This window comes from Scyliorhinus canicula, chromosome 11 (assembly GCF_902713615.1).
Source record: "Scyliorhinus canicula chromosome 11, sScyCan1.1, whole genome shotgun sequence".
NCBI lineage: Eukaryota > Metazoa > Chordata > Chondrichthyes > Carcharhiniformes > Scyliorhinidae > Scyliorhinus > Scyliorhinus canicula.
The window spans coordinates 106079495-106103860 of record NC_052156.1 but is presented as its reverse complement, the minus strand read 5'-3'; the positions used below and the strand labels follow the sequence as shown (position 1 = coordinate 106103860).

The 24366-nt window shown below is 50.7% G+C and overlaps 1 protein-coding gene across 1 annotated transcript in view; it reads right to left on the bottom strand.

Moving 5' to 3' along the window:
- Positions 1-743: 743 nt before the first annotated feature.
- The window catches only part of LOC119973252 (inositol 1,4,5-trisphosphate receptor type 2-like), a 101274-nt gene continuing 77651 nt past the window's right edge, over positions 744-24366 (bottom strand). The window contains exons 3-5 of the mRNA XM_038810982.1: positions 4477-4589; positions 2290-2376; positions 744-1274 (exon numbers count right to left, since the gene is read on the bottom strand). Of these exons, the coding sequence (XP_038666910.1) occupies positions 1062-1274; positions 2290-2376; positions 4477-4589 (413 nt within the window). The 3' untranslated portion in view covers positions 744-1061. The remainder of the gene's footprint in view (positions 1275-2289; positions 2377-4476; positions 4590-24366) is intronic.

Below are 24366 nucleotides of genomic sequence, written 5' to 3'. Positions count from 1 at the left end.
GTTGGAGGTTAGAAGAATGAGAGATGATCTACTTGAAACATATAAGATTCTGAGGGGCCTTGACAGGGTCAATGCTGAGGATTTTTCCTCTTGTGAGGGAATCTAGACCTACAGGGCACTGTTTAAAAATAAGGGGTCTCCCATTTAAGATGGAGATGAGGAGGGCCGTCAGTCTTTGGAACTCTCTTCCCCACACAGCGGTGGAGGCAGAGTCATTGGGCTGGATTCTCCGCCGGCCGGATGCTCCATTTTGCCGCCAGCCCGGGGGTTTCCCGACGGTGTGGGGCTGCCCCACAATGGGAAACCCCATTGACCAGCCGGTGTAACGGAGCATCCAGCCGGTGTGGTGAAATAGAAAGGTGGCGCGGCGGGGCAGAGAATCCAGCCCATTGGATACGTCAAAGGCCAAGTTAGATAGATTTATCTGCAAGTGAGCCAAGGGTTATGGAGGTGGTGGTTGTGGGGGCGGGGCTGTAGGACAGGCAGGAAAATGGAGTTACTGTCACAAACAGATCAGCTGTGATCATATGGAATGGCGGAGTGGGTGCAAGGAACCTAATGGCCAACTCCTGCCCTTAATTCTTATGTTCTTATGTTCTGTTAACCAGTAACCTAGAGGTCATGAATTCAAATGCTGCTATGTCAGCTTGTGAAATTAAATGTAATTCATTTGGTGCATTGTGGGATTAATCTGAAAGACTGACCGCGGGAAACTGCCAGATTATCCTCAGGACCCAACTGGTTCACCAATGTTCTTCAGGGAACGTTCATGTCACCCCAACGAGCTCTGAACTACATGTGACTCACAATCATTCATGTGATATAGGATTAACATGCCTTTGAGATTAAAAATACTTCCTTGCCTGCTTCACCCAGAACCCAAGAGAAAAATTTTTTTTTGTTGGGTTAAAGGTCATGGGGCAAAGGGGCATAAATGGAATCATGCAAACCAACCACGATCTAATTGAATTAGGGGTGGGGCTGAATGCTCCTCCCGTGTCTACTACTCCAGGTCTGAGAGTTCGAAGGTGAGGAGCCATTCGCATAAATGTTATTTCCAACTAATCCACTTGTATGTTACACAGTGTTGACCGTTGCATTTTATTCAGACTTACATTGTCACCTTCACTCCTGAGCTTCCAAAAAGGTTGAATGTAGAACCAGGAACCTTCATTTCCAGAAATGTCCAAGGAAACCCTCATTGCATTTTTTTCCAGGAGAGCTGGGAGTCTCTTGTTGACAGTGAGGTACTTGTTGCTTTTAATGTGCAGTAACTACAGTCAAAATGACACAAAGACATCAAACAATGAACCAACATTTCTTTTGTCCAAAGACAGATTATTTACATCTTCTTTATTCTCGATTTTGCCAATTCTGTCCTCTTCTACACCCCCTTCATTCCCTTCATCCACCACTGGCGACCATGCCTTCAGCTGCCCGGCCTCCAGCTCTGTAATTCCCTTCCTAAAACTCCCTACTTCTCCACCAGTCTCTCATCCGTAAAACCTACTTTTTGGACCAAGTTTCTAATTGTCCCTTCTTTGACTCAAGTGTTCATTGATGTCTGCCGATGCCTCTGTTCTAAATCACAATATTGAGGAGCATCACACAGGAACTTAATCTGGAACCTAGTGAAGATGGTGGACTGGCTTCAATGAATCTGGAGGTGAACTCCAAGTCACCGAATACCCAGCCTCTTACCCAGGACTTGTAGCTACCATGTCGATATGGCGAGCTTAATCAATGTTTATCAGTGGTGATTTTAATAAGGACACGGGGAGTCCACACCCAGTAAAATAAAGAGCTTTGAATTATTTACAATATATACACTTCCCGGTAGATCCCTCTCTGGTCAGTGTCTTACTGGCCGACCATTTATACAATGCTAAAGAAATTCCCCTGCCTCGCAGCTCGTACTCCGTGAGAACCTAGGGGAAGATAACCATTCCCACTCCATATGTCCCGTGCGGGATATGACAATGATGGGTAACTCAGCGATGGTTCGTGGTCAGGGTGGATGATGGGAGGGCTTCTGCTTGCACAAAGTGGCCATTACCGGTCACTTGTGAGCCTTAAGCCCGGATGTCATCCAGCCCTTGCTACAGGCCAGCACGGGGAGCTTCATTATCTGAAGAGTTGTGAATGGAATAGAAAAACCACAAAATTGTCCGCCATTTTGACACATCCCCTTGACAGGGATGATCGTCGATGGAGCAGCTGAAGCTATCTGGGCCTGGGACGTTACAGGAGCCAATGAGTCACAAAGCCAACGAGTAACAGTTCTCTCACCTGAATGACATTGCTGTATTTCACAACCTCACCGAGCAGTTTCCTGTTCTCAATTTCATTCTGTTTCTGTTCCAGTTCGGCTGCTTGCTGTAAAACACATTTCAGTCATTTTCAAACTTACCCTCGCCTTCACACACTCTTGAAAACAGGGATTGTGAACATCTTGCAGTGCAGTGGGTCCGACTCCATCTTTGAAAGAGCTAGCAGTTCCATTTTTCTGCTCTTTCCAAATAGCTCTGCAATTTTTTCCTTCTCAAGCATTTATCAATTCAGGCAGTGCACTCTAGATCATTCTACTGTTTACCAATATCAATCCTTTGGACAAATGCATCAACTTACTGCAGCACTGACTATTAATCTGGAATTAAAAGTGTAATGGTGACCATGAAACCATTGTCGATTGTCATGAAAACCCATCTGGTTCACTAATGTCCTTTAGGAGGTCTGTCATCCTTACCTACATGTGGTACTACATGTGGCTCCAGACCCACAGCAATGTGGTTAACTCTTAACTACCTTCTGAAACGGCCGAGCAGGCCTCTCAGTTCAAGGGCAATTAGGGATGGACAAGAAATGCTGGCCCAGCCAGCGATGCCCACGCCCCATAAATGGAAAAATAAAATAGCTGTACCTCATCACCATGTCTCTCGATTCCTACACTGTGGCCAACGGTGAATTAGGTGAATCAGGGTTGGTTTTATGTCAATCGATGATCGTTCCTTGGTCGCCATTACTGAAACGTTACATTCCACATTTATCAAAAGAATTCAAATTAATCTGCTGCTGTCATGGGATTTGAACCCACGTTCCCAGAGTATTAGCCTGGGCTAATGGATTATTCATCCAGTGACAGTACTGCTGCACCATCTCCCCAAATAGTGGCTATGAGCATGGGGATCAATTGAGGAGGCGGGTATGAATCAACATTAAGTTGATAGACAGCCATCAGAATGAGTTGGCATGGCGAGCGTACGGGGTTGTGAGGGCTTCTTCTGTTTCCTTGGTTTTATCGTAAATGCGACGAATAATATGCCCCTTTTAAAAACAGTGGGCGAGATTCTCCGCACTCCCGACGGTGCGGAGAATAGCGTGGCTCGTAAAATTTTACGGCCACGCTGTTCCGACGCCCTACCGCTATTCGCCCCCCCCCCCCCCCCACGCCCAACTCCCGACACAAATCGCTGTCGCCGTTTTTTTACGGCCGGCAGCGATTCACAGCTGATGGATGGGCCGAGTTCCCAGCCCTTTACGGCTGTTTTTACGAACGGCAAACACACCTGGTCTGGCCGTTCGTAAAAACGGCCGTAAACTCTCGCTTTTTATAACCATGGCACCGATTGGCACGGCAGTACCACGGACGTGCCAAGGGTGCCATGGGCCCGCGATCGGTGGGCACCGGTCGCGGGCAGTGGGCCCGATGCCCGCGCACTATTTGTCCTTCCGCCGCCCCGCAGTATCCATTCGCGGGGCGGCTGAAGGGCATCCCGGCCCGCGCATGCGCGGGTTTCGCGCAAATACGCGATGACGTCATCCGCGTATGCGCGGGTTGGAGTCTTCCAATCCACGCATGCGCGGCTGACGTCATATGACGCGTCAGCCGGCGCTAACTCTGGCAAGCGGGCTTAACGAAATTCGTTAAGCCCGTGATGCCGGAGTTTACGGCGTCGGGCTGCTAGCCCCGACCGGGGACCAGAATCGGTTCCCGGTCGGGAAGGGGGGGGCTGGCGTCAAACCCGCCCGGACTTGACGCCAGCCTTACGATTTCTCCCGGTTTGGGAGAATTGCGCCCAGTGCGCCTCCTCGGCCTGGAGCCACCTGTGGCCGGTTCCGAACCCATTCAGGGGTTGGCAGACTCGACTTCTGTTAGTAACCAACCAAAGAACCAGGGCACTTCCCTCGAGTTGGGTTTGCAGATTCAGGAATATTGAAAAGCAGGGAGCAGAAATTTAGCCTCAAAATGGACCAATTGGAAATGGCTGACTGCTCAGTCACCAGGTTCTTTTAGAAAAAAAAAGGAAACCAGCGGGAAAACGGCACACAGAAAAAAAATGATGAGGTTGGTGTGGGTAAAAGGCATTGACGTGTCCAATCAGCCATGATCCTATTGAATGGCGGAGCAGGCTCGACGGGCTGAATGGCCTACTCATGTTCCCACATTCCTTCACACCAGTGAAACGCAAAGGGTACCTGTAACTTCCCCAACAATGCAGCCTCAGTGTTCCCTTGCTTCGACTGTTTTGCTTTCCAGAATTGTTTCTGTGCTGAATACCGGTTCATGGGACACACCTTGAAAAGGCAGTCTAGGATTTGAAAAGAAGATTTAAAAAAAAAGAGAAAGTAGATTACAAACTCAGAAATTCTAAAAGTCTTGCTTTGAATGTCACATTGTTACGCTCAAATGGAACAGTCTGAACCGTGAGAGCCATTCTCTGCTATTTACAAAACAATTCCAAGGACCAGACCTTCAGGGGATGGGCTTTTACCCCCCCTCCCCCTTTTTTATTTTAATATAGGAAGATGGTTTTCCACTTCCTCACACACCATTTCCCAGCTAACATTGATGATAACCAGCTTGTTGTTGCATCTTAAATAATATTGCTAAAAGCACTAAGCTACAATGCACAGGTCACATTTATGGTTATAGCGTTGTAAACATAGCATTAGCGCCCAGGAACCTAAGTAACACAGACTCTCACTGTGCTGCGTTTAGTGTATTTCCACCCAAGGATGTGAATTATGCAACATTGTGTCATCCACTTTTACACAAAAGGTGTAAATAATTTCACTGGAATTCAAATGCTAAATGTTGAGATGTGCTTTGAATCCACACCCTTCTTTCCTGACCACACCTATCCCAATAAAACCAAACGTGTCTGGGCCGCTATAAGATAAACAGGTCTATAAGACCATAAGACCATAAGACATAGGAGTGGAAGTAAGGCCATTCGGCCCATCGAGTCCACTCCGCCATTCAATCATGGCTGATGGGCATTTCAACTCCACCTACCAGCATTCTCCCCGTAGCCCTTAATTCCTCGCGACATCAAGAATTTATCTATCTCTGCCTTGAAGCCATTTAGCGTCCCGGCCTCCACTGCACTCCGCGGCAATGAATTCCACAGGCCCACCACTCTCTGGCTGAAGAAATGTCTCCGCATTTCTGTTCTGAATTTACCCCCTCTAATTCTAAGGCTGTGCCCACGGGTCCTCGTCTCCTCGCCTAACGGAAACAGTTTCTTTGCGTCCACCCTTTCTAAGCCATGTATTATCTTGTAAGTTTCTATTAGATCTCCCCTTAACCTTCTAAACTCCAATGAATACAATCCCAGGATCCTCAGCCGTTCATCATATGTTAGACCCGCCATTCCAGGGATCACAAGCTAGAAATATGGGAACTGGAGTAACCCACTTAACCCCCTCAGGTCTGTTCCATCATTCAACAGGGTCATAGCCAATTTCAACATTTAAAATGGACAATGGATCGTAGATCAATTGTTCTTTCCAGACAAAGAGTTCCAAACTTCGACCAATGTTTCCTAATTTCACCAAGCTGTGGCTTTGATTATTAGACTGTGATTATTTGATTATTAGATTATTTGTCCACCCCAGAATAAGTAGTGTCATGTGAGAGTACCTTTAAGAAATGGGTGTTTATTACTGCAGTGATGTCAGAGTGTGGGTGGAGCTGGGCTGTCTGTCAGCTTTTTACTTTTGTTTTTGAGCAGGCTGCCGGCTGTGTTTTAGTTTCGTTTTCAGTGTTGGAGCTGAAGCCAGACCAAGCAGGTGTACTGCTGTTCTCTCTGCCATCAAAAGACTATCTCTTGATCATTTGGTGAATTCAGAATTATAAATGTTCTCAGTAGTGAATGTAAACCTAATGTGCTTCCGGTAAAAGGTGTTTTAAGTGTTATAGATGTTAAAAGGAAAGCTTAAAGGATTACTTAGTGTTGTATTCTTTGGGGGTTGTATTTGAATTAATGGTTGCTAAGATGTTCACTGTATGTTTTAAAAAGGTTAACTCGAGTTCATAGAATAAACATTGTTTTGCTTTGAAAAATACTTTTCCATTTCTGCTCTACCACACCTGTAGAGTGGGCCGTGTGCTTCCCATACCACAATCCATTAAAAGTTGTGGGTCAGGTGAACTCCAGGCTACACTTTGGGGTTCTCGAAACCCTGGCCCATAACAGTAGCTACTTGGCAATTTTGGGAAAACCCGCACCTCATTATCTCTGCAGAAGCACCAAACCTGAAGACTGGATAGCCCAACTTCAAAGAGAGCTATACGAAGGTTATCTGCATTGTATATCCCAGGCTGGCCAGAAGGAGGTGGGCCCCACAATCTTCCTTTCAATTCCTAATGGCTGAGACATTTAACAGCCGTTGAAATACTGACGTTGAATTTGTCAAACATGGTGGAGAGGTGGGTGTCATGTGATGTGGACCTCTGGCTTGTGGAACAAGTAATATCGCCTTGGCGAACTGAAAAGCTGAGCATCGGACTAGCAGGCCACACAAAAGGAGCTCTGGCCCAGATTGGACACCTGACCTCATCGGCAGTACCTCAGCTAGAAATTCTAAACCATTGTCTACAAGACTGTAAACATACAAGATCCTGAGGGGGTTTGACAGGGGTAGATGGCGAGATGTTTTCACTGTTGGGAGAGTCTCAAACCACTGGACATAGCTACCAGAGAAAGGATCGGTCATTTAAGCCTCAGGTGAGCTGAAATTTCTTCTCACAGGGGTGGTGAATCTCTGGAACTCTCTGTCCTGGAGGGTGGTGGACCTGGATCATTTGAAGTATTTAAAGTGGAGATGGATAAATATTTGATAGATCAAGGAATAGAAGGTTATGGGGAAATGACATAGAAAAAGGAGTTAGCATAGATCAACCGTGATCATATTGAATGGCGGGGCGGATTGAAGGGCCTGGTAGCCTACCTCTGCTTCTATTTCTGGTGTTCTTGTGATGGATTGATCTCTCCGTGCATATCTCATCTCTTGAAATCGACGTCACCAGAAAAGTGAATTATCCAGCATTACTTTTCAACCCGCTGACTTCCATGAAGGAATACCTCGGCAGCGCGGTGGCGCAGTGGGTTAGCACTGCGGCTTCACGGCGCCGAGGTCTCAGGTTCGATCCCGGCTCTGGGTCACTGTCCATGTGGAGTTTGCACATTCTCCCCGTTTTTGCATGGGTTTTGCCCCCACAACCCAAAGACGTGCAGGCTAGATGGATTGGCCATGCTAAATTGCCCCTTAATTGGAAAAAATGAATTGGGTACTCTAAAAAAAAATTTTAAATGAAGGAATACCTCATCAGACTGTGAAACCCACAGGAAAAATAAGTATTTTCTCTGTGGTTCGTGACCCATAAAATCCTCCTTCCCTGTCCGAGCGTGGAGGCAACATTATGACCCTCCTACCATGTTTTTGAGTGTGTGCAAATAAACCAACCCTATGAGTTCATCTAATCTCAACTTTGCTATGGGGTTATTATTAGACAATTGGATTACACCAAAACTGAGGGGTTGGGCAAATATGCCTCCACTTACGAAGAGGGAAAATATTCAAAAACACCTTTCCGTTTCCAGACAGGTGGTGGGAGGAGGAATTAGTGCTGTGTAAATTAAAAGAACGCCTTCTCTCTGTAGGAAATTACATCCCACTCCTCTACGACACAATGCACAGTGACACTGCAGGATGGTACATAATAGGTACATAAAGAAACCAACCGTCCAACTCCAACAATATACCAACTCCAGACAACACAAGCAGCATAACTACACTCAAAAAATCAGCCAGCACACAGGAAGATAAATGGCATATATTCATATTTGTCGATGAATTGCTCATCTTTTCAAAATGTTAATATATATATTTCCAAACTTATTTTAGGCCTATTTTGAGCCATCAGAGAGATTAAATTTGCAAAGCTATTGCATGCTCGCTCCAGCGGTGTGTACCATCTGCATGATTCACTGCAGCATTTCAAGGTACCTTCGTTAGTACCTCCCCCCCCCCCCCCCCCCCCCCCCCAAGCCCATGGCCACCAAGGGCAGCAGATGCATGGGGCACCAGCATGTTTCAGATTGCGTCCGACAAGCTGGATGGTGAGCCTTCTCTTTGATCCGCTGGAGTCCACGAACATACAAAATCGGAGCAGAAGTGGGTCACTCAGCCCCTTGAGCCTGCTCCATCATTCAATAAGATCCTGACTCATCTGATTGTGATCTCAACTCCACATACTTACCTTCCCCGATAACGTTTCACCCGTTTGCTTACCAAGAATCTATGATACAATGCACAGTGACACTGATGGATGGTACATCTGGAGTTGGTATATTGGTTGGAGTTGGACAGTTGGTATGTTTGCAGGAAAAAAAAAATTCTCCTCATCTCGGTCTGAAACGGGATTTTTCAACGGTGACCCTGTAAGGATCCTCCTATTTAAACCCAGTTCCCTTTTTGTTATCTTGGCTGTACCTTTTGTATCTGGACGATTACTGAAACCACACCCAGTAGATGTGCTGTTTAGTTTGATCTCTGGAGACTCCCGGTATCAGTGCTAATTGGTCTGGCCCAGTGATGGACTTGGCTGACAGCCAATCAGCTACTTTGATTTCCCGGGACTTGACTGTCTCTCGATGATGATTGGTGATGATGTTCCGGAATGTTCGGCCAAAGTCAGACAGGCTCCATTTTGTAGAGTGAAGCACCTTTTTAATTAAGACGGTTGAAGAGCCATGGTCTCATTTCTCTCTCTCCTGAGGACTTCTCGAAGGTCCTGAAGAAAAAGTCTCTCTCTCTCCATTGTCAGTTAAACCTACAGGAAGATCCAGACCAGCACCAGGCAGGCTGGGTTATTTGAAAACCCCCTTTGGAGAACTCTATTCCATGAGGCTGTTAATTGCGAGTTTTGATTGAACGCACATGCCAGAAGATTCAATCCAACTGATGGTTTTCAGCACTCCTTGTGTTCAGAAGACAGCCAACCACGAATACTTCAACATTAGCAACAAGAACACATCTCCCTCACTCCCATATCTGAATCACCTATCATTTTACCCCTTTTCCTTCCTCTGTGTGCGTCTGTCTTGTGTATATTCAGGGTAGAGAGTGGGACGGTCAAAGGGGGAAGTAATAGATTAGCAGGCTAATATTAGAGTTCAATCAATCCATGTTTCAACTCTTGTTGTAAATAAACTTATTGAGTTTTTTTAACTTACAAACCTAGAGTGTGTAAGTCATTGGAGCAAAGATCCCGAACATTTTACAAGAATAATTGGCTAATTCACTTACATTGCAACTCCGGGTCAAAGAAGGCTAGAACTGACTGTGTCCTAGCCCAGGGTGTTGTCACAACCCCTAGTTCTAGATTCTGGCATAAGAGGAAACATTCTCTCCACATCCACCCTCTAATACCCCTCAGGATCTTAATGGTTTCAATCAATTCGCCTCTTACTGGTCTAAACTCTACTTAATACAAACCTACCCTCTCCAACCTTTCCTCATGAAACCACCTAACCATTCCTGGTATTAGTCTAGTAAAACCTCTCTGAGCTGCTTCCAATGCATTTCCATCTGTCATTAAATAGGGAGAGCAATGAGGTTCACTCCATTTAGAGCTGCCAACTGCAAGAAAGAAATGAGCAATTGAAAGCAAACAGCGGGACGGGTAAAGGTTATGTTGAGGAATGTGAAGTTTTGTTTTACTATTGAAGAAATTAAAACTCTGTCGGGGGGGGGGGAAATCTGGATAAACCCCTGTGGCTTGACTGAGGAACTGAGCGCAAATACTCAGTGTTCTCTTGGCCATTATGTTTTGCAGCATATTGGTGAAGACAACAAAAACTTTTTTTCACTCCTGTACCGACAGTGCAACCACCAAAGCCAACTTTATGGTCAATATGTGATACCTACACTCGCACACCCATCCCCACACTCTCATACACACTCACAGCCATCAGAGATTGGGAAAAATTCCCTAGGACCGTCATGTGTTTTGCTTTTGAAAGGCTGACTATTCACATGGCAAGATCCCACAAACTGCAACATGATAAAGGGTCAGATGGTCGCTCTTGGGGCTGTCGATTCAGGATGTTAGGAAATCAGGAGAACGCGCCTGCTTTTCCACGCCCAAGCAGATGTGGCCTTGTTTTAAGTTCTCATCCAAAAGACTTCAATGTCCAACGGTACAGCACTCCCTTAGTGCTGCATGAGAGCGCAGTCCACGTTTTGCAGGCCAAAGTGAGACTTGAATCCATAACCGTCTGGCACAGAGATAAGAGGATTATCACCCAGCTATAGGCAACACCCTAGGAGGTTCACATCTTGGTCGAGTTAAGATCAGGAACAACAATGTGCTGGAAACTATTGGAAATGAGAGAGGTAAAAGTGTCGCACATCTGCAAATGATCAACGAGGCAGCAGGGGAATCTTGGAAACATGCAATCTGCACTCTCAGTTACACCATGATCCATATCGGAATCATAGTTCAGAGACAGAAATGGAGCTCACATTAAAATACTAACATAATGTTAGTGTATTCAGAAGAATGTAGACCATGGCACAGGGGGAGCTCCCTGCTGTAAGGGGGCTGTAGACCAGGGCACAGGGGGAGCTCCCTGCTGTAAGGGGGCTGTAGACCAGGGCACAGGGGGAGCTCCCTGCTGTGAGGGGGCTGTAGACCAGGGCACAGGGGGAGCTCCCTGCTGTAAGGGGGCTGTAGACCATGGCACAGGGGGAGCTCCCTGCTGTAAGGGGGCTGTAGACCATGGCATGGGGGGGGGGGGGGGGGGGGGGGGGGGGGGGGGAGCTCCCTGCTGTAAGGGGGCTGTAGACCAGGGCACAGGGGGAGCTCCCTGCTGTAAGGGGGCTGTAGACCAGGGCACAGGGGGAGCTCCAAGCTGTAAGGGGAGTGTAGACCAGGGCACAGGGGGTGCTCCCTGCTGTAAGGGGAGTGTAGACCAGGGCACAGGGGGTGCTCCCTGCTGTAAGGGGGCTGTAGACCAGGGCACAGGGGGAGCTCCAAGCTGTAAGGGGACTGTAGACCAGGGCACAGGGGGTGCTCCCTGCTGTAAGGGGAGTGTAGACCAGGGCACAGGGGGAGCTCCCTGCTGTAAGGGGACTGTAGACCAGGGCACAGAGAGAGCTCCCTGCTGTTAGGGGACTGTAGACCAGGGTACAGGGGGAGCTCCCTGCTGTAAGGGGGCTGTAGACCAGGACACAGATGGTGCACCCTGCTGTGAGGGGACTGTAGACCAGGGCACAGGGGGATGGCCCTGCTGCAAGGGACCAGTAGACCATGGCACAGGGGGATGGCCCTGCTGCAAGGGACCAGTAGACCATGGCACAGGGGGAGCTCCCTGCTGTGAGGGGACTGTAGACCAGGACACAGGGGGAGCTCCCTGCTGTAAGGGGGCTGTAGACCAGGACACAGGGGGAGCTCCCTGCTGTAAGGGGACTGTAGACCAGGGCACAGGGGGGGGGGGGGGGGGGGAGCTCCCTGCTGTAAGGGGGCTGTAGACCAGGGCACAGGGGGTGCTCCCTGCTGTAAGGGGGCTGTAGACCAGGGCACAGGGGGAGCTCCCTGCTGTAAGGGGAGTGTAGACCAGGGCACAGGGGGAGCTCCCTGCTGTGAGGGGACTGTAGACCAGGACACAGGGGGAGCTCCCTGCTGTAAGGGGAGTGTAGACCAGGGCACAGGGGGAGCTCCCTGCTGTAAGGGGACTGTAGACCAGGGCACAGGGGGAGCTCCCTGCTGTAAGGGGACTGTAGACCAGGGCACAGGGGGAGCTCCCTGCTGTAAGGGGACTGTAGACCAGGGCACAGGGGGGGGGGGGGGGGGGGGAGCTCCCTGCTGTAAGGGGAGTGTAGACCAGGACACAGGGGGAGCTCCCTGCTGTAAGGGGGCTGTAGACCAGGACACAGGGGGATGTCCCTGCTGTAAGGGGACTGTAGACCAGGGCACAGGGGGAGCTCCCTGCTGTAAGGGGGCTGTAGACCAGGGCACAGGGGGAGCTCCCTGCTGTAAGGGGGCTGTAGACCAGGGCACAGGGGGAGCTCCCTGCTGTAAGGGGAGTGTCGACCAGGACACAGGGGGAGCTCCCTGCTGTAAGGGGAGTGTAGACCAGGACACAGGGGGAGCTCCCTGCTGTAAGGGGAGTGTAGACCAGGACACAGGGGGAGCTCCCTGCTGTAAGGGGGCTGTAGACCAGGGGTGGGCAAACTTTTCCGTGCAAGGGCCACATTCAGAAATTCACAATTCACAAAGGGCCGCATAGTATATTAAGTAAAATAATTACTTCACCCGGTTATGATTCTGGGCGCCTCATATAGAACATAGAACAGTACAGCACAGAACAGGCCCTTCGGCCCTCGACGTTGTGCCGAGCAATGATCACCCTACTCAAGTCAACGTATCCACCCTATACCAGTAAGTAACCCAACAGCCCCCCCCCATTAACCTTAAAAAAAAATTTTTTTTAAAAAAAAAAAAAATTTTTTTTTTTAAATTTTTATTTTTTTTTTAATGACTTGGTGGGCCGCAGAAATACCTTTGGCGGGCCGCATGCGGCCCGCGGGCCGTAGTTTGCCCACCCCTGCTGTAGACCATGGCACAGGGGGAGCTCCCTGCTGTAAGGGGACTGTAGACCAGGGCACAGGGGGAGCTCCCTGCTGTAAGGGGGCTGTAGACCAGGGCACAGGGGGAGCTCCCTGCTGTAAGGGGGCTGTAGACCAGGGCACAGGGGGAGCTCCCTGCTGTAAGGGGACTGTAGACAAGGACACAGGGGGAGCTCCCTGCTGTAAGGGGAGTGTAGACCAGGGCACAGGGGGAGCTCCCTGCTGTAAGGGGAGTGCAGACCAGGGCACAGGGGGAGCTCCCTGCTGTAAGGGGACTGTAGACCAGGGCACAGGGGGAGCTCCCTGCTGTAAGGGGGCTGTAGACCAGGGCACAGGGGGAGCTCCCTGCTGTAAGGGGAGTGTAGACCAGGGCACAGGGGGAGCTCCCTGCTGTAAGGGGAGTGCAGACCAGGGCACAGGGGGAGCTCCTTGCTGTAAGGGGGCTGTAGACCAGGGCACAGGGGGAGCTCCCTGCTGTAAGGGGACTGTAGACCAGGGCACAGGGGGAGCTCCTGCTGTAAGGGGGCTGTAGACCAGGGCACGGGGGGGGGGGGGGAGCTCCCTGCTGTAAGGGGGCTGTAGACCATGGCACAGGGGGAGCTCCCTGCTGTAAGGGGGCTGTAGACCAGGGCACAGGGGGGGGGGGGGGGGGAGCTCCCTGCTGTAAGGGGGCTGTAGACCAGGGCACAGGGGGTGCTCCCTGCTGTAAGGGGGCTGTAGACCAGGACACAGGGGGAGCTCCCTGCTGTAAGGGGGCTGTAGACCAGGGCACAGGGGGGGGGGGGGGGGAGCTCCCTGCTGTGAGGGGACTGTAGACCAGGGCACAGGGGGAGCTCCCTGCTGTAAGGGGACTGTAGACCAGGGCACAGGGGGAGCTCCCTGCTGTAAGGGGACTGTAGACCAGGGCACAGGGGGAGCTCCCTGCTGTAAGGGGACTGTAGACCAGGGCACAGGGGGAGCTCCCTGCTGTAAGGGGACTGTAGACCAGGGCACAGGGGGAGCTCCCTGCTGTAAGGGGAGTGTAGACCAGGGCACAGGGGGAGCTCCCTGCTGTAAGGGGACTGTAGACCAGGACACAGGGGGAGCTCCCTGCTGTAAGGGGGCTGTAGACCAGGGCACAGGGGGAGCTCCCTGCTGTAAGGGGACTGTAGACCAGGGCACAGGGGGAGCTCCCTGCTGTGGGATTGTAGACCAGGGCACAGGGGGAGCTCCCTGCTGTAAGGGGACTGTAGACCAGGGCACAGGGGGAGCTCACTGCTGTAAGGGGACTGTAGACCAGGGCACAGGGGGAGCTCCCTGCTGTAAGGGGAGTGTAGACCAGGGCACAGGGGGAGCTCCCTGCTGTAAGGGGAGTGTAGACCAGGGCACAGGGGGAGCTCCCTGCTGTAAGGGGGCTGTAGACCAGGGCACAGGGGGGGAGCTCCCTGCTGTAAGGGGAGTGTAGACCAGGACACAGGGGGAGCTCCCTGCTGTAAGGGGGCTGTAGACCAGGACACAGGGGGATGTCCCTGCTGTAAGGGGACTGTAGACCAGGGCACAGGGGGAGCTCCCTGCTGTAAGGGGGCTGTAGACCAGGGCACAGGGGGAGCTCCCTGCTGTAAGGGGGCTGTAGACCAGGGCACAGGGGGAGCTCCCTGCTGTAAGGGGAGTGTCGACCAGGACACAGGGGGAGCTCCCTGCTGTAAGGGGAGTGTAGACCAGGACACAGGGGGAGCTCCCTGCTGTAAGGGGAGTGTAGACCAGGACACAGGGGGAGCTCCCTGCTGTAAGGGGGCTGTAGACCAGGGGTGGGCAAACTTTTCCGTGCAAGGGCCACATTCAGAAATTCACAATTCACAAAGGGCCGCATAGTATATTAAGTAAAATAATTACTTCACCCGGTTATGATTCTGGGCGCCTCATATAGAACATAGAACAGTACAGCACAGAACAGGCCCTTCGGCCCTCGACGTTGTGCCGAGCAATGATCACCCTACTCAAGTCAACGTATCCACCCTATACCAGTAAGTAACCCAACAGCCCCCCCCCATTAACCTTAAAAAAAAAATTTAAAAAAAAAAAAAAAAAATTTTTTTTTTAAAATTTTTATTTTTTTTTTAATGACTTGGTGGGCCGCAGAAATACCTTTGGCGGGCCGCATGCGGCCCGCGGGCCGTAGTTTGCCCACCCCTGCTGTAGACCATGGCACAGGGGGAGCTCCCTGCTGTAAGGGGACTGTAGACCAGGGCACAGGGGGAGCTCCCTGCTGTAAGGGGGCTGTAGACCAGGGCACAGGGGGAGCTCCCTGCTGTAAGGGGGCTGTAGACCAGGGCACAGGGGGAGCTCCCTGCTGTAAGGGGACTGTAGACAAGGACACAGGGGGAGCTCCCTGCTGTAAGGGGAGTGTAGACCAGGGCACAGGGGGAGCTCCCTGCTGTAAGGGGAGTGCAGACCAGGGCACAGGGGGAGCTCCCTGCTGTAAGGGGACTGTAGACCAGGGCACAGGGGGAGCTCCCTGCTGTAAGGGGGCTGTAGACCAGGGCACAGGGGGAGCTCCCTGCTGTAAGGGGAGTGTAGACCAGGGCACAGGGGGAGCTCCCTGCTGTAAGGGGAGTGCAGACCAGGGCACAGGGGGAGCTCCCTGCTGTAAGGGGGCTGTAGACCAGGGCACAGGGGGAGCTCCCTGCTGTAAGGGGACTGTAGACCAGGGCACAGGGGGAGCTCCCTGCTGTGAGGGGACTGTAGACCAGGGCACGGGGGGGGGGGGGGGGGGAGCTCCCTGCTGTAAGGGGGCTGTAGACCATGGCACAGGGGGAGCTCCCTGCTGTAAGGGGGCTGTAGACCAGGGCACAGGGGGGGGGGGGGGAGCTCCCTGCTGTAAGGGGGCTGTAGACCAGGGCACAGGGGGAGCTCCCTGCTGTAAGGGGGCTGTAGACCAGGGCACAGGGGGGGGGGGGGGGGGGGGGGGGAGCTCCCTGCTGTAAGGGGGCTGTAGACCAGGGCACAGGGGGTGCTCCCTGCTGTAAGGGGGCTGTAGACCAGGACACAGGGGGAGCTCCCTGCTGTAAGGGGGCTGTAGACCAGGGCACAGGGGGGGGGGGGGGGGGGGGGGGGGAGCTCCCTGCTGTGAGGGGACTGTAGACCAGGGCACAGGGGGAGCTCCCTGCTGTAAGGGGGACTGTAGACCAGGGCACAGGGGGAGCTCCCTGCTGTAAGGGGACTGTAGACCAGGGCACAGGGGGAGCTCCCTGCTGTAAGGGGACTGTAGACCAGGGCACAGGGGGAGCTCCCTGCTGTAAGGGGACTGTAGACCAGGGCACAGGGGGAGCTCCCTGCTGTAAGGGGAGTGTAGACCAGGGCACAGGGGGAGCTCCCTGCTGTAAGGGGACTGTAGACCAGGACACAGGGGGAGCTCCCTGCTGTAAGGGGGCTGTAGACCAGGGCACAGGGGGAGCTCCCTGCTGTAAGGGGACTGTAGACCAGGGCACAGGGGGAGCTCCCTGCTGTGGGATTGTAGACCAGGGCACAGGGGGAGCTCCCTGCTGTAAGGGGACTGTAGACCAGGGCACAGGGGGAGCTCCCTGCTGTAAGGGGGCTGTAGACCAGGGCACAGGGGGAGCTCCCTGCTGTAAGGGGACTGTAGACCAGGGCACAGGGGGAGCTCCCTGCTGTGGGATTGTAGACCAGGGCACAGGGGGAGCTCCCTGCTGTAAGGGGACTGTAGACCAGGGCACAGGGGGAGCTCCCTGCTGTAAGGGGAGTGTAGACCAGGGCACAGGGGGAGCTCCCTGCTGTAAGGGGGCTGTAGACCAGGGCACAGGGGGGGAGCTCCCTGCTGTAAGGGGACTGTAGACCAGGGCACAGGGAGAGCTCCCTGCTGTAAGGGGACTGTAGGCCAGGGCACAGGGAGAGCTCCCTGCTGTAAGGGGGCTGGAGACCAGGGCACAGGGGGAGCTCCCTGCTGTAAGGGGGCTGTAGACCAGGGCACAGGGGGAGCTCCCTGCTGTAAGGGGAGTGTAGACCAGGGCACAGGGGGAGCTCCCTGCTGTAAGGGGACTGTAGACCAGGACACAGGGGGAGCTCCCTGCTGTAAGGGGACTGTAGACCAGGACACAGGGGGAGCTCCCTGCTGTAAGGGGACTGTAGACCAGGGCACAGGGGGAGCTCCCTGCTGTAAGGGGGCTGTAGACCAGGGCACAGGGGGAGCTCCCTGCTGTAAGGGGGCTGTAGACCAGGGCACAGGGGGAGCTCCCTGCTGTGGGATTGTAGACCAGGGCACAGGGGGAGCTCCCTGCTGTGGGATTGTAGACCAGGGCACAGGGGGAGCTCCCTGCTGTAAGGGGACTGTAGACCAGGGCACAGGGGGAGCTCCCTGCTGTAAGGGGACTGTAGACCAGGGCACAGGGGGAGCTCCCTGCTGTAAGGGGACTGTAGACCAGGGCACAGGGGGAGCTCCCTGCTGTAAGGGGACTGTAGACCAGGACACAGGGGGAGCTCCCTGCTGTAAGGGGACTGTAGACCAGGGCACAGGGGGAGCTCCCTGCTGTAAGGGGGCTGTAGACCAGGGCACAGGGGGAGCTCCCTGCTGTAAGGGGGCTGTAGACCAGGGCACAGGGGGGGGGGGGGGGGGAGCTCCCTGCTGTAAGGGGACTGTAGACCAGGGCACAGGGGGAGCTCCCTGCTGTAAGGGGACTGCAGACCAGGGCACAGGGGGAGCTCCCTGCTGTAAGGGGAGTGTAGACCAGGGCACAGGGGGAGCTCCCTGCTGTAAGGGGGCTGTAGACCAGGGCACAGGGGGAGCTCCCTGCTGTAAGGGGGCTGTAGACCAGGGCACAGGGGGGGGGGAGCTCCCTGCTGTAAGGGGACTGTAGACCAGGGCACAGGGGGAGCTCCCTGCTGTAAGGGGACTGTAGACCAGGGCACAGGGGGAGCTCACTGCTGTGAGGGGACTGTAGACCAGGGCACAAGGTAAACTAGTACAGTATCAACTAAATGCAGGAAAAGAAAAGCATTTTGAACAGTGCATTCTTATTGGACATTGATTATTTTACTGAGTATTCACCAGGAGGAACCAAATTGAAAAAAAAATTGAAAATTGAAAATCGCTTATTGTCACGAGTAGGCTTCAATGAAGTTACTGTGAAAAGCCCCTAGTCGCCACATTCCGGCGCCTGTCCGGGGGTGGGGCTGGTACGGGAATACATAAATACATTTATGCACAAATTTTAAAATATAAAATTGAAATAAATCTCAGTGTTATCTACTCAAATATCACACTTAGATCCAAAATTGCAAAGCCATGTGTTACTTTACAAAACAAAAGTAGTGTCACATTTTCTAATATTTACTATTCATCCCTTTAGCAGAATGACCTTGTGAAGTGGTGCAGATATGAAGATCATGGTGTTGCAATGTTGGACATTGCTGTATGGTGCAGATATGAAGCTCATGCAGAATTAGAACAGAATTTCAGTTAATACAAGGTTAAATCGCCAAATACAAAATGACAACGCAACCTACAACAACAAGAACAGGTTTCATTCATATTGCACCTTGAAAATAGTAAAGCATCGGAAGACATCACACGGGCATTATCAAACAAAACTGACAATGAGCCACCATATTGGGGCAGAGAGGTCTAGGTTTAAATGAAATGAAATGAAATGAAATTCGCTTATTGTCACGAGTAGGCTTCAATGAAGTTACTGTGAAAAGCCCCTAGTCGACACATTCCGCCGCCTGTCCGGGGAGGCTGATACGGGAATCGAACCGTGCTGCTGGCCTGCTTGGTCTGCTTTAAAAGCCAGCGATTTAGCCCAGTGAGCTAAATCAGCCCCTACTATGAGTGACCTATCAGCACCTAAATGAGTGTTTTAAAGAAGGAAATGAAGCTAGAGACGTTGGAGGAGATTGCAGACACAGGGAGGGGACGAGGCCTTGCAGGGATTTGAAAACAAGAATGAGAATTTTTAAATTGGGGCATTGCTTAAAGGGGAGACAAGGTGGTTCAGCGAGCGCAGGGGATGATGGGTGAACGGGACTTCACGCGTGTTAGGACACAAGAAGCAGAGGTTTCATGGTCAGGTTCAGCAAGGGTAGAATCATAAAATCCCTACAGTGCAGGAGGCGGCAATTTGGCCCATCGAGTCTGCACCGACCCTTGAATGAGCACTCTACCCACTTACACAAATTTAATAAAATTGTTTCATAAAGTGTGTGTGCAGTTGATGTAGTTTATATGGATTTTAGCAAAGGTCCCACATGGGAGGCTGGTTGAGAAGGTTGAAGCACATAGAATTAAGGAGACTTGTTGAGATGGATCCAAAACTGGCGTAGTAATAGGATACAAAGGATGGTGGTAGACGGCTGAGTAACTGGAGGCAGCAGAGCAGATGAATAGGATAGTTAGGAAGGCATATGGGGCACTTGCCTTTATCAGTCACAGCAAGAACAAGGAGGTTATGTTGGAGCGGTACAGAGCGTTGGTCAGGTCACAGCTGGAGTGCTGTGTGCAGTTCTGCTCACCTCACTATCGGAAGGAGGTGATTGTATTGGAGGGTGTGCAGAGGAGAATCACCAAAATGTTGCTTGGGATGGAGCATCTGAGCAGTAAGTAGAGACTGGATAGGCTTGGGCTGTTGGCTGAGGGAGAATATGATTGCAGTGTATAGGATTGTGAGGGGTTTGGACACGCTAAATAGGAAGCAGCTGTTCCCCTTTCTTGAGGCATCAGTCACAAGGGGGCATAGTTTTAGAGTGAGGGGCAGGAGATTCCAAGGGGATTTGAGAAAAATAAAATTTCCGTCAGAGGGTGGTGAGACTCTGGAATGCACGGCCTGGGAAGGTAGTGGAGGCTGGAAACCTCACAGCCTTTAAAGCATTTGGATCACAACCAAGGATCTGGGGCAAGTGCTGGTAAATGGGGTTCGTGTGAGATATGGGGTAGTTATTGTCAGTGAAGACTCGATGGTTCCTTTTCTGCGTTGTACGACTCTATGCCGATGACTAATGGACAGAGTCTTATCAAGAGGTCAAATATGATACCAAAATTGCAAACAGACTGATTCAGCTTTAAGCAGTGGCCAGGGAAGAGAGAGAACAGAGTCAGTGGCCAGGGAAGAGAGAGAACGGAGTCAGTGGCCAGGGAAGGGAGAGAACAGGGTCAGTGGCCAGGGGAGAGAGAGAACGGAGTCAGTGGCCAGAGAAGAGAGAGAACGGAGTCAGTGGCCAGAGAAGAGAGAGAACAGAGTCAGTGGCTAGGAAAGAGAACGGAGTATGTGGCCAGGGAAGAGAGAGAACAGAGTCAGTGGCTAGGGAAGAGAGAGAATGGAGTATGTGGCCAGGGAAGAGAGAGAACAGAGTCAGTGGCTAGGGAAGAGAGAGAACGGAGTAAGTGGCCAGGGAAGAGTTTGTGTGACAGAAATTGAAGACAGTGGCTTCAGTCATCCCAATATTTAGTTAGAGGGCATTCCTGTTCATCCAGTACTGATGCCAGACAAGCAGTCAGATAATTGAGAGATATTTGGGGGGGTTTGAGAGAGAGGTGGTAGTGACGTAGAGCTGGGGGTCTTCAGTGTACATGTTGCGGCCTGTCGCGGTGTTTTCAGTTGATGTCATTGAGGGACAGCATGTGTATGGGAAATAGGAAAGGGCCGAGGATAGGAACACTGGAGAGAACAGTGCAGGAATGTAAACCGTAACCATTGGATGCAATTCTCACACTATGATTAGATAAATAAGAATGGAAGGCTAGTGCGGAGTCATCCAGTTGGACTCAGTGTAGACACATTGGCCAAGGTAGTGTTGGTCACAATCATATAAATGTAACTTGTGACTTCAATAAGCCATTTCAGTACTGAGGCAGGGATGGAACTGGATAGGAGGAATTCAATCATGAAGTTCTGGAAAGATGGGCATGAATTTGGCAAGTGACAACATGTTCAAGGACTCAAGAGGAGAGGGAGGTTGGAGAGTGAGAGCAGTTTGCAAAGACAGAGGGGCCAAGGGTTGTTATTTTGAGGAGATGATGGATGACTGCAGATTTGATGGATGGGGGCAATCAGACCCCGAGGAGAAAGAGCTGTTAACAATATCAGCTAACATGGGGACCAGAAGAGGAATACTCAGCTGTTTAGTGGGAACAGAGTTCGGGATGGGAGGAGATGAGTCGCATGGATGAGAGGAGCCCGAGAGCCGGGGTTGAAGGGAGATAGGAGAGAAATGAGAGAAAGATGGGAGTTCAGCAGTAGGGCGGGGCGGGTGGGGGGGGGGGAAAGCATTAAAGGAACATTGACTCGATGGACCAGGGAAGAGGGCAACAGGACAGAGGCAGCTGACTGGATTGTCTCGTTCTTTGTGACAAAGACACCCATGAGCTCCTCCCATCTATTGGTGGGGAGACAGAGGGGTGGGGTGGGGAGAAAATGGTGTGTAGTAGATAAAAGAAGCTGGCAACAATCTTTGTATTTCAGGATTATGCTGGAAGAGTGAACAGTTTCGGCTGAGGGGAGGAGGACCCAATAATGTTTCGCGTAAACAAGTCAGAACTGGTAATTAATGGCTAAACCACATGCCATATCCACTTTATAGACAATTTATTGCATCTTAACAAGGTGGCTGACATTTTGCCAATACAATGGAACTGCACCATTGTCTGGAACACATTTGTATGCAGAAACCTACGAGACAGAGGAAGAACATACTCAAATCCAATAATGTACCAGCAGATCCAACAAAACCAAGAGTTTATTTTTAAACTTACATTTGAATGAATCAGAAAAAATATTCCTTCACTAAAACGTTCCGTCTGACTAGACTATCTTCGAAAACTCTCTTGTTTAAAGTACTGCGTCAATTTGTTTGCAAAAGCTATACGTCAAGTTTACATTTGCTGGAAGGTGTGTGTAAATTATTAATCGACACAAACCACAAAACACAGGAACTGTTAATAAAAACTCAGGGCAGGTGGTTTAGCTGTCACAATTGGAGAATTATTGTTGTTCTTCAACCTCTAGACTTGACTATTCCAACATGCTACCCCCTCCCACTCCCCCCTCCCCCCTCCCCAAAATTCACCCGCTGTTGTCTCTTATTCGGTCCTTTCCTGAGGGCTGTATGCACTGGACTCTGGTAACATGTTTGTAAATTATTTCCGCACTCTGTCTGGTGTTTCAACACCGCTTGTGTAATATGGAGACCAAAATAGCTCCAGGTGTCGTCTAACCCAAAATATTAGATAAATAAACCTTCCCCCATATTTGTGTTATCGTCCTCCAGAAATTAATGACAGCTCCTTTCACTCTATAGGACCTTATCAACTGGTGTTGCGACTTCCAGTGATTTACACTTTCAGGTCTATCTACCCCATTTAGTTCCTTACTTTCCAAGGAATAGATGCCTTTCATATTCCTCCTACCAAAATCACTTTTCCCTGTAGAATCATCGAATGATTACAGGGCAGGAGGAGGCCATTCAATCCTGTGTGCCCATGCTAGCTCCCTGTTTCACCAACTCGACTCGCCCCACTCCCGTCTTTTCACTGAGACCCTGCAAATGTTTTCGCATCAGATCGTTATCCAATTCCCTTTCGAGTGAATCTGCCTCCACCACATTCTCAGGCAGCTTGCGTTCCAGATCCTAACCACTCGCTGCGTGAAAGGTGAAAGTTCACTCCATTTGCAAGCAGAGTGGAGTTCACTAAAAAAAAAGGAACTGGGACCTTTGACAAAAGGGAAGCGCTGAACTACAGCCGGTAAATAGGATGATAAATGGGTATCCTGTCCTGTCACATGGGTGGAGGAAGTTAAAGCCTGCAAATAGGCCGAAGCGGAAACTTAGCATTCATCCTGAAAGACTAATTGCAAATCTCTGCACTGGAAGCACCAGGATTCCAAAAGAAAAGCCGAAAGAATGGAAGAGAAACTCAGAGGGAAAATGATACTAAACTGCTGATGTATACTTCACTGGCTGCAGAAGGACAGGAATGATATCCCAATTGATTCAACTTTTACCCAGAAATAGTTGTTACAGTTCTGCCTATCGGATTTATTGGTGTCTGTATGGGGTCATCAATGTCAACATAGCTGCCGTGCCAATTCCAACAAATAATCTCACCATTGAGGTTCTGGGTGCGTCAGTAGATTACACAAACAAATCTAATGCAAAACATTTTGCAGAAAAACCCAAAGCCGGCGGCGGGCCATTGTCAAGAGAGTCTGTACCACAGAGGCAACAGCTTCAGAAGGTAACTGGAAAAGAACCAAGGGGGAGATAAATTTTACACAGTGGGTTTTGACAATCTGGAATGCGCTGTCTGGCAGGGTGACGGTAGACGCAGATTGAATAGTATTTTTCAGATTTCAAGAGGAAATTGGATGAATACTTAAAAATGAAACGTCTGCAGGTTTGTGAAAAAAAAGGGGAGCAGAAAGTTCGTACAGACACAATGGGCCGAATGGCTCTGTCTGTGCAGTATTTGAATTGTTCCCTGAAATGTGCCTTGGGCTTCATACTGAAGCTCAGTTGCACTTCCAGCTTCTTTGAGTGCGGTGCTCGTCAGCTCTATTGACCACTACGATGAACTGCTCCTTTCTGATTAATAATCCTAATCCTCTGTTGTGGGACAATTAGTTTTTTGGGTCACCGGTTCATACATTGGACAGAATGGAAATCCTCGAGCAAGATGGGGCGTACTGAATCAGGACGTGCTGGGAGGTTACCTTAAATCGCCAGGGTAAATACGATCTCCCAGAAATAACCCTCAAAATAAAAACACAACTCTCCAGTCAAATCAGAAATATTCAGTGTACTCAGTCAGAAGAGGTTCAGCTGAAGGTACGTGATCACAAAGTGAACAACCAGCATCAGCCAGGTTGGCAGATCCCAGCTTTAAAACCTTCTGTTGCTGTGAAGATTGCCAAAATGACAATTTTCCGAAGAAACTGGCTCATTGTCGAACATAGAACATAGAACAGTACAGCACAGAACAGGCCCTTCGGCCCTCAATGTTGTGCCGAGCCATGATCACCCTACTCAACCCACGTATCCACCCTATACCCGTAACCCAACAACCCCTCCCTTAACCTTAATTTATTAGGACACTACGGGCAATTTAGCATGGCCAATCCACCTAACCCGCACATCTTTGGGCTGTGGGAGGAAACCGGAGCACCCGGAGGAAACCCACGCACACAGGGGGAGGACGTGCAGACTCCACACAGACAGTGATCCAGCCGGGAATCGAACCTGGGACCCTGGAGCTGTGAAGCATTTATGCTAACCACCATGCTACCCTGCTGCCCCAGTCGAGGAAAAGAAAAAACAACAGGAACATCCCTGAGCTGTTGGAACAAGTCCCAAACAGGTGCCCACCTAAGATTCCCACATTTTTAAGTTAGGATCTCACCAGCTTTACAAGTTCATAAGATATAGGAGCACAATTGGCCATTTGGATCATTGTGTGTGCTCCGC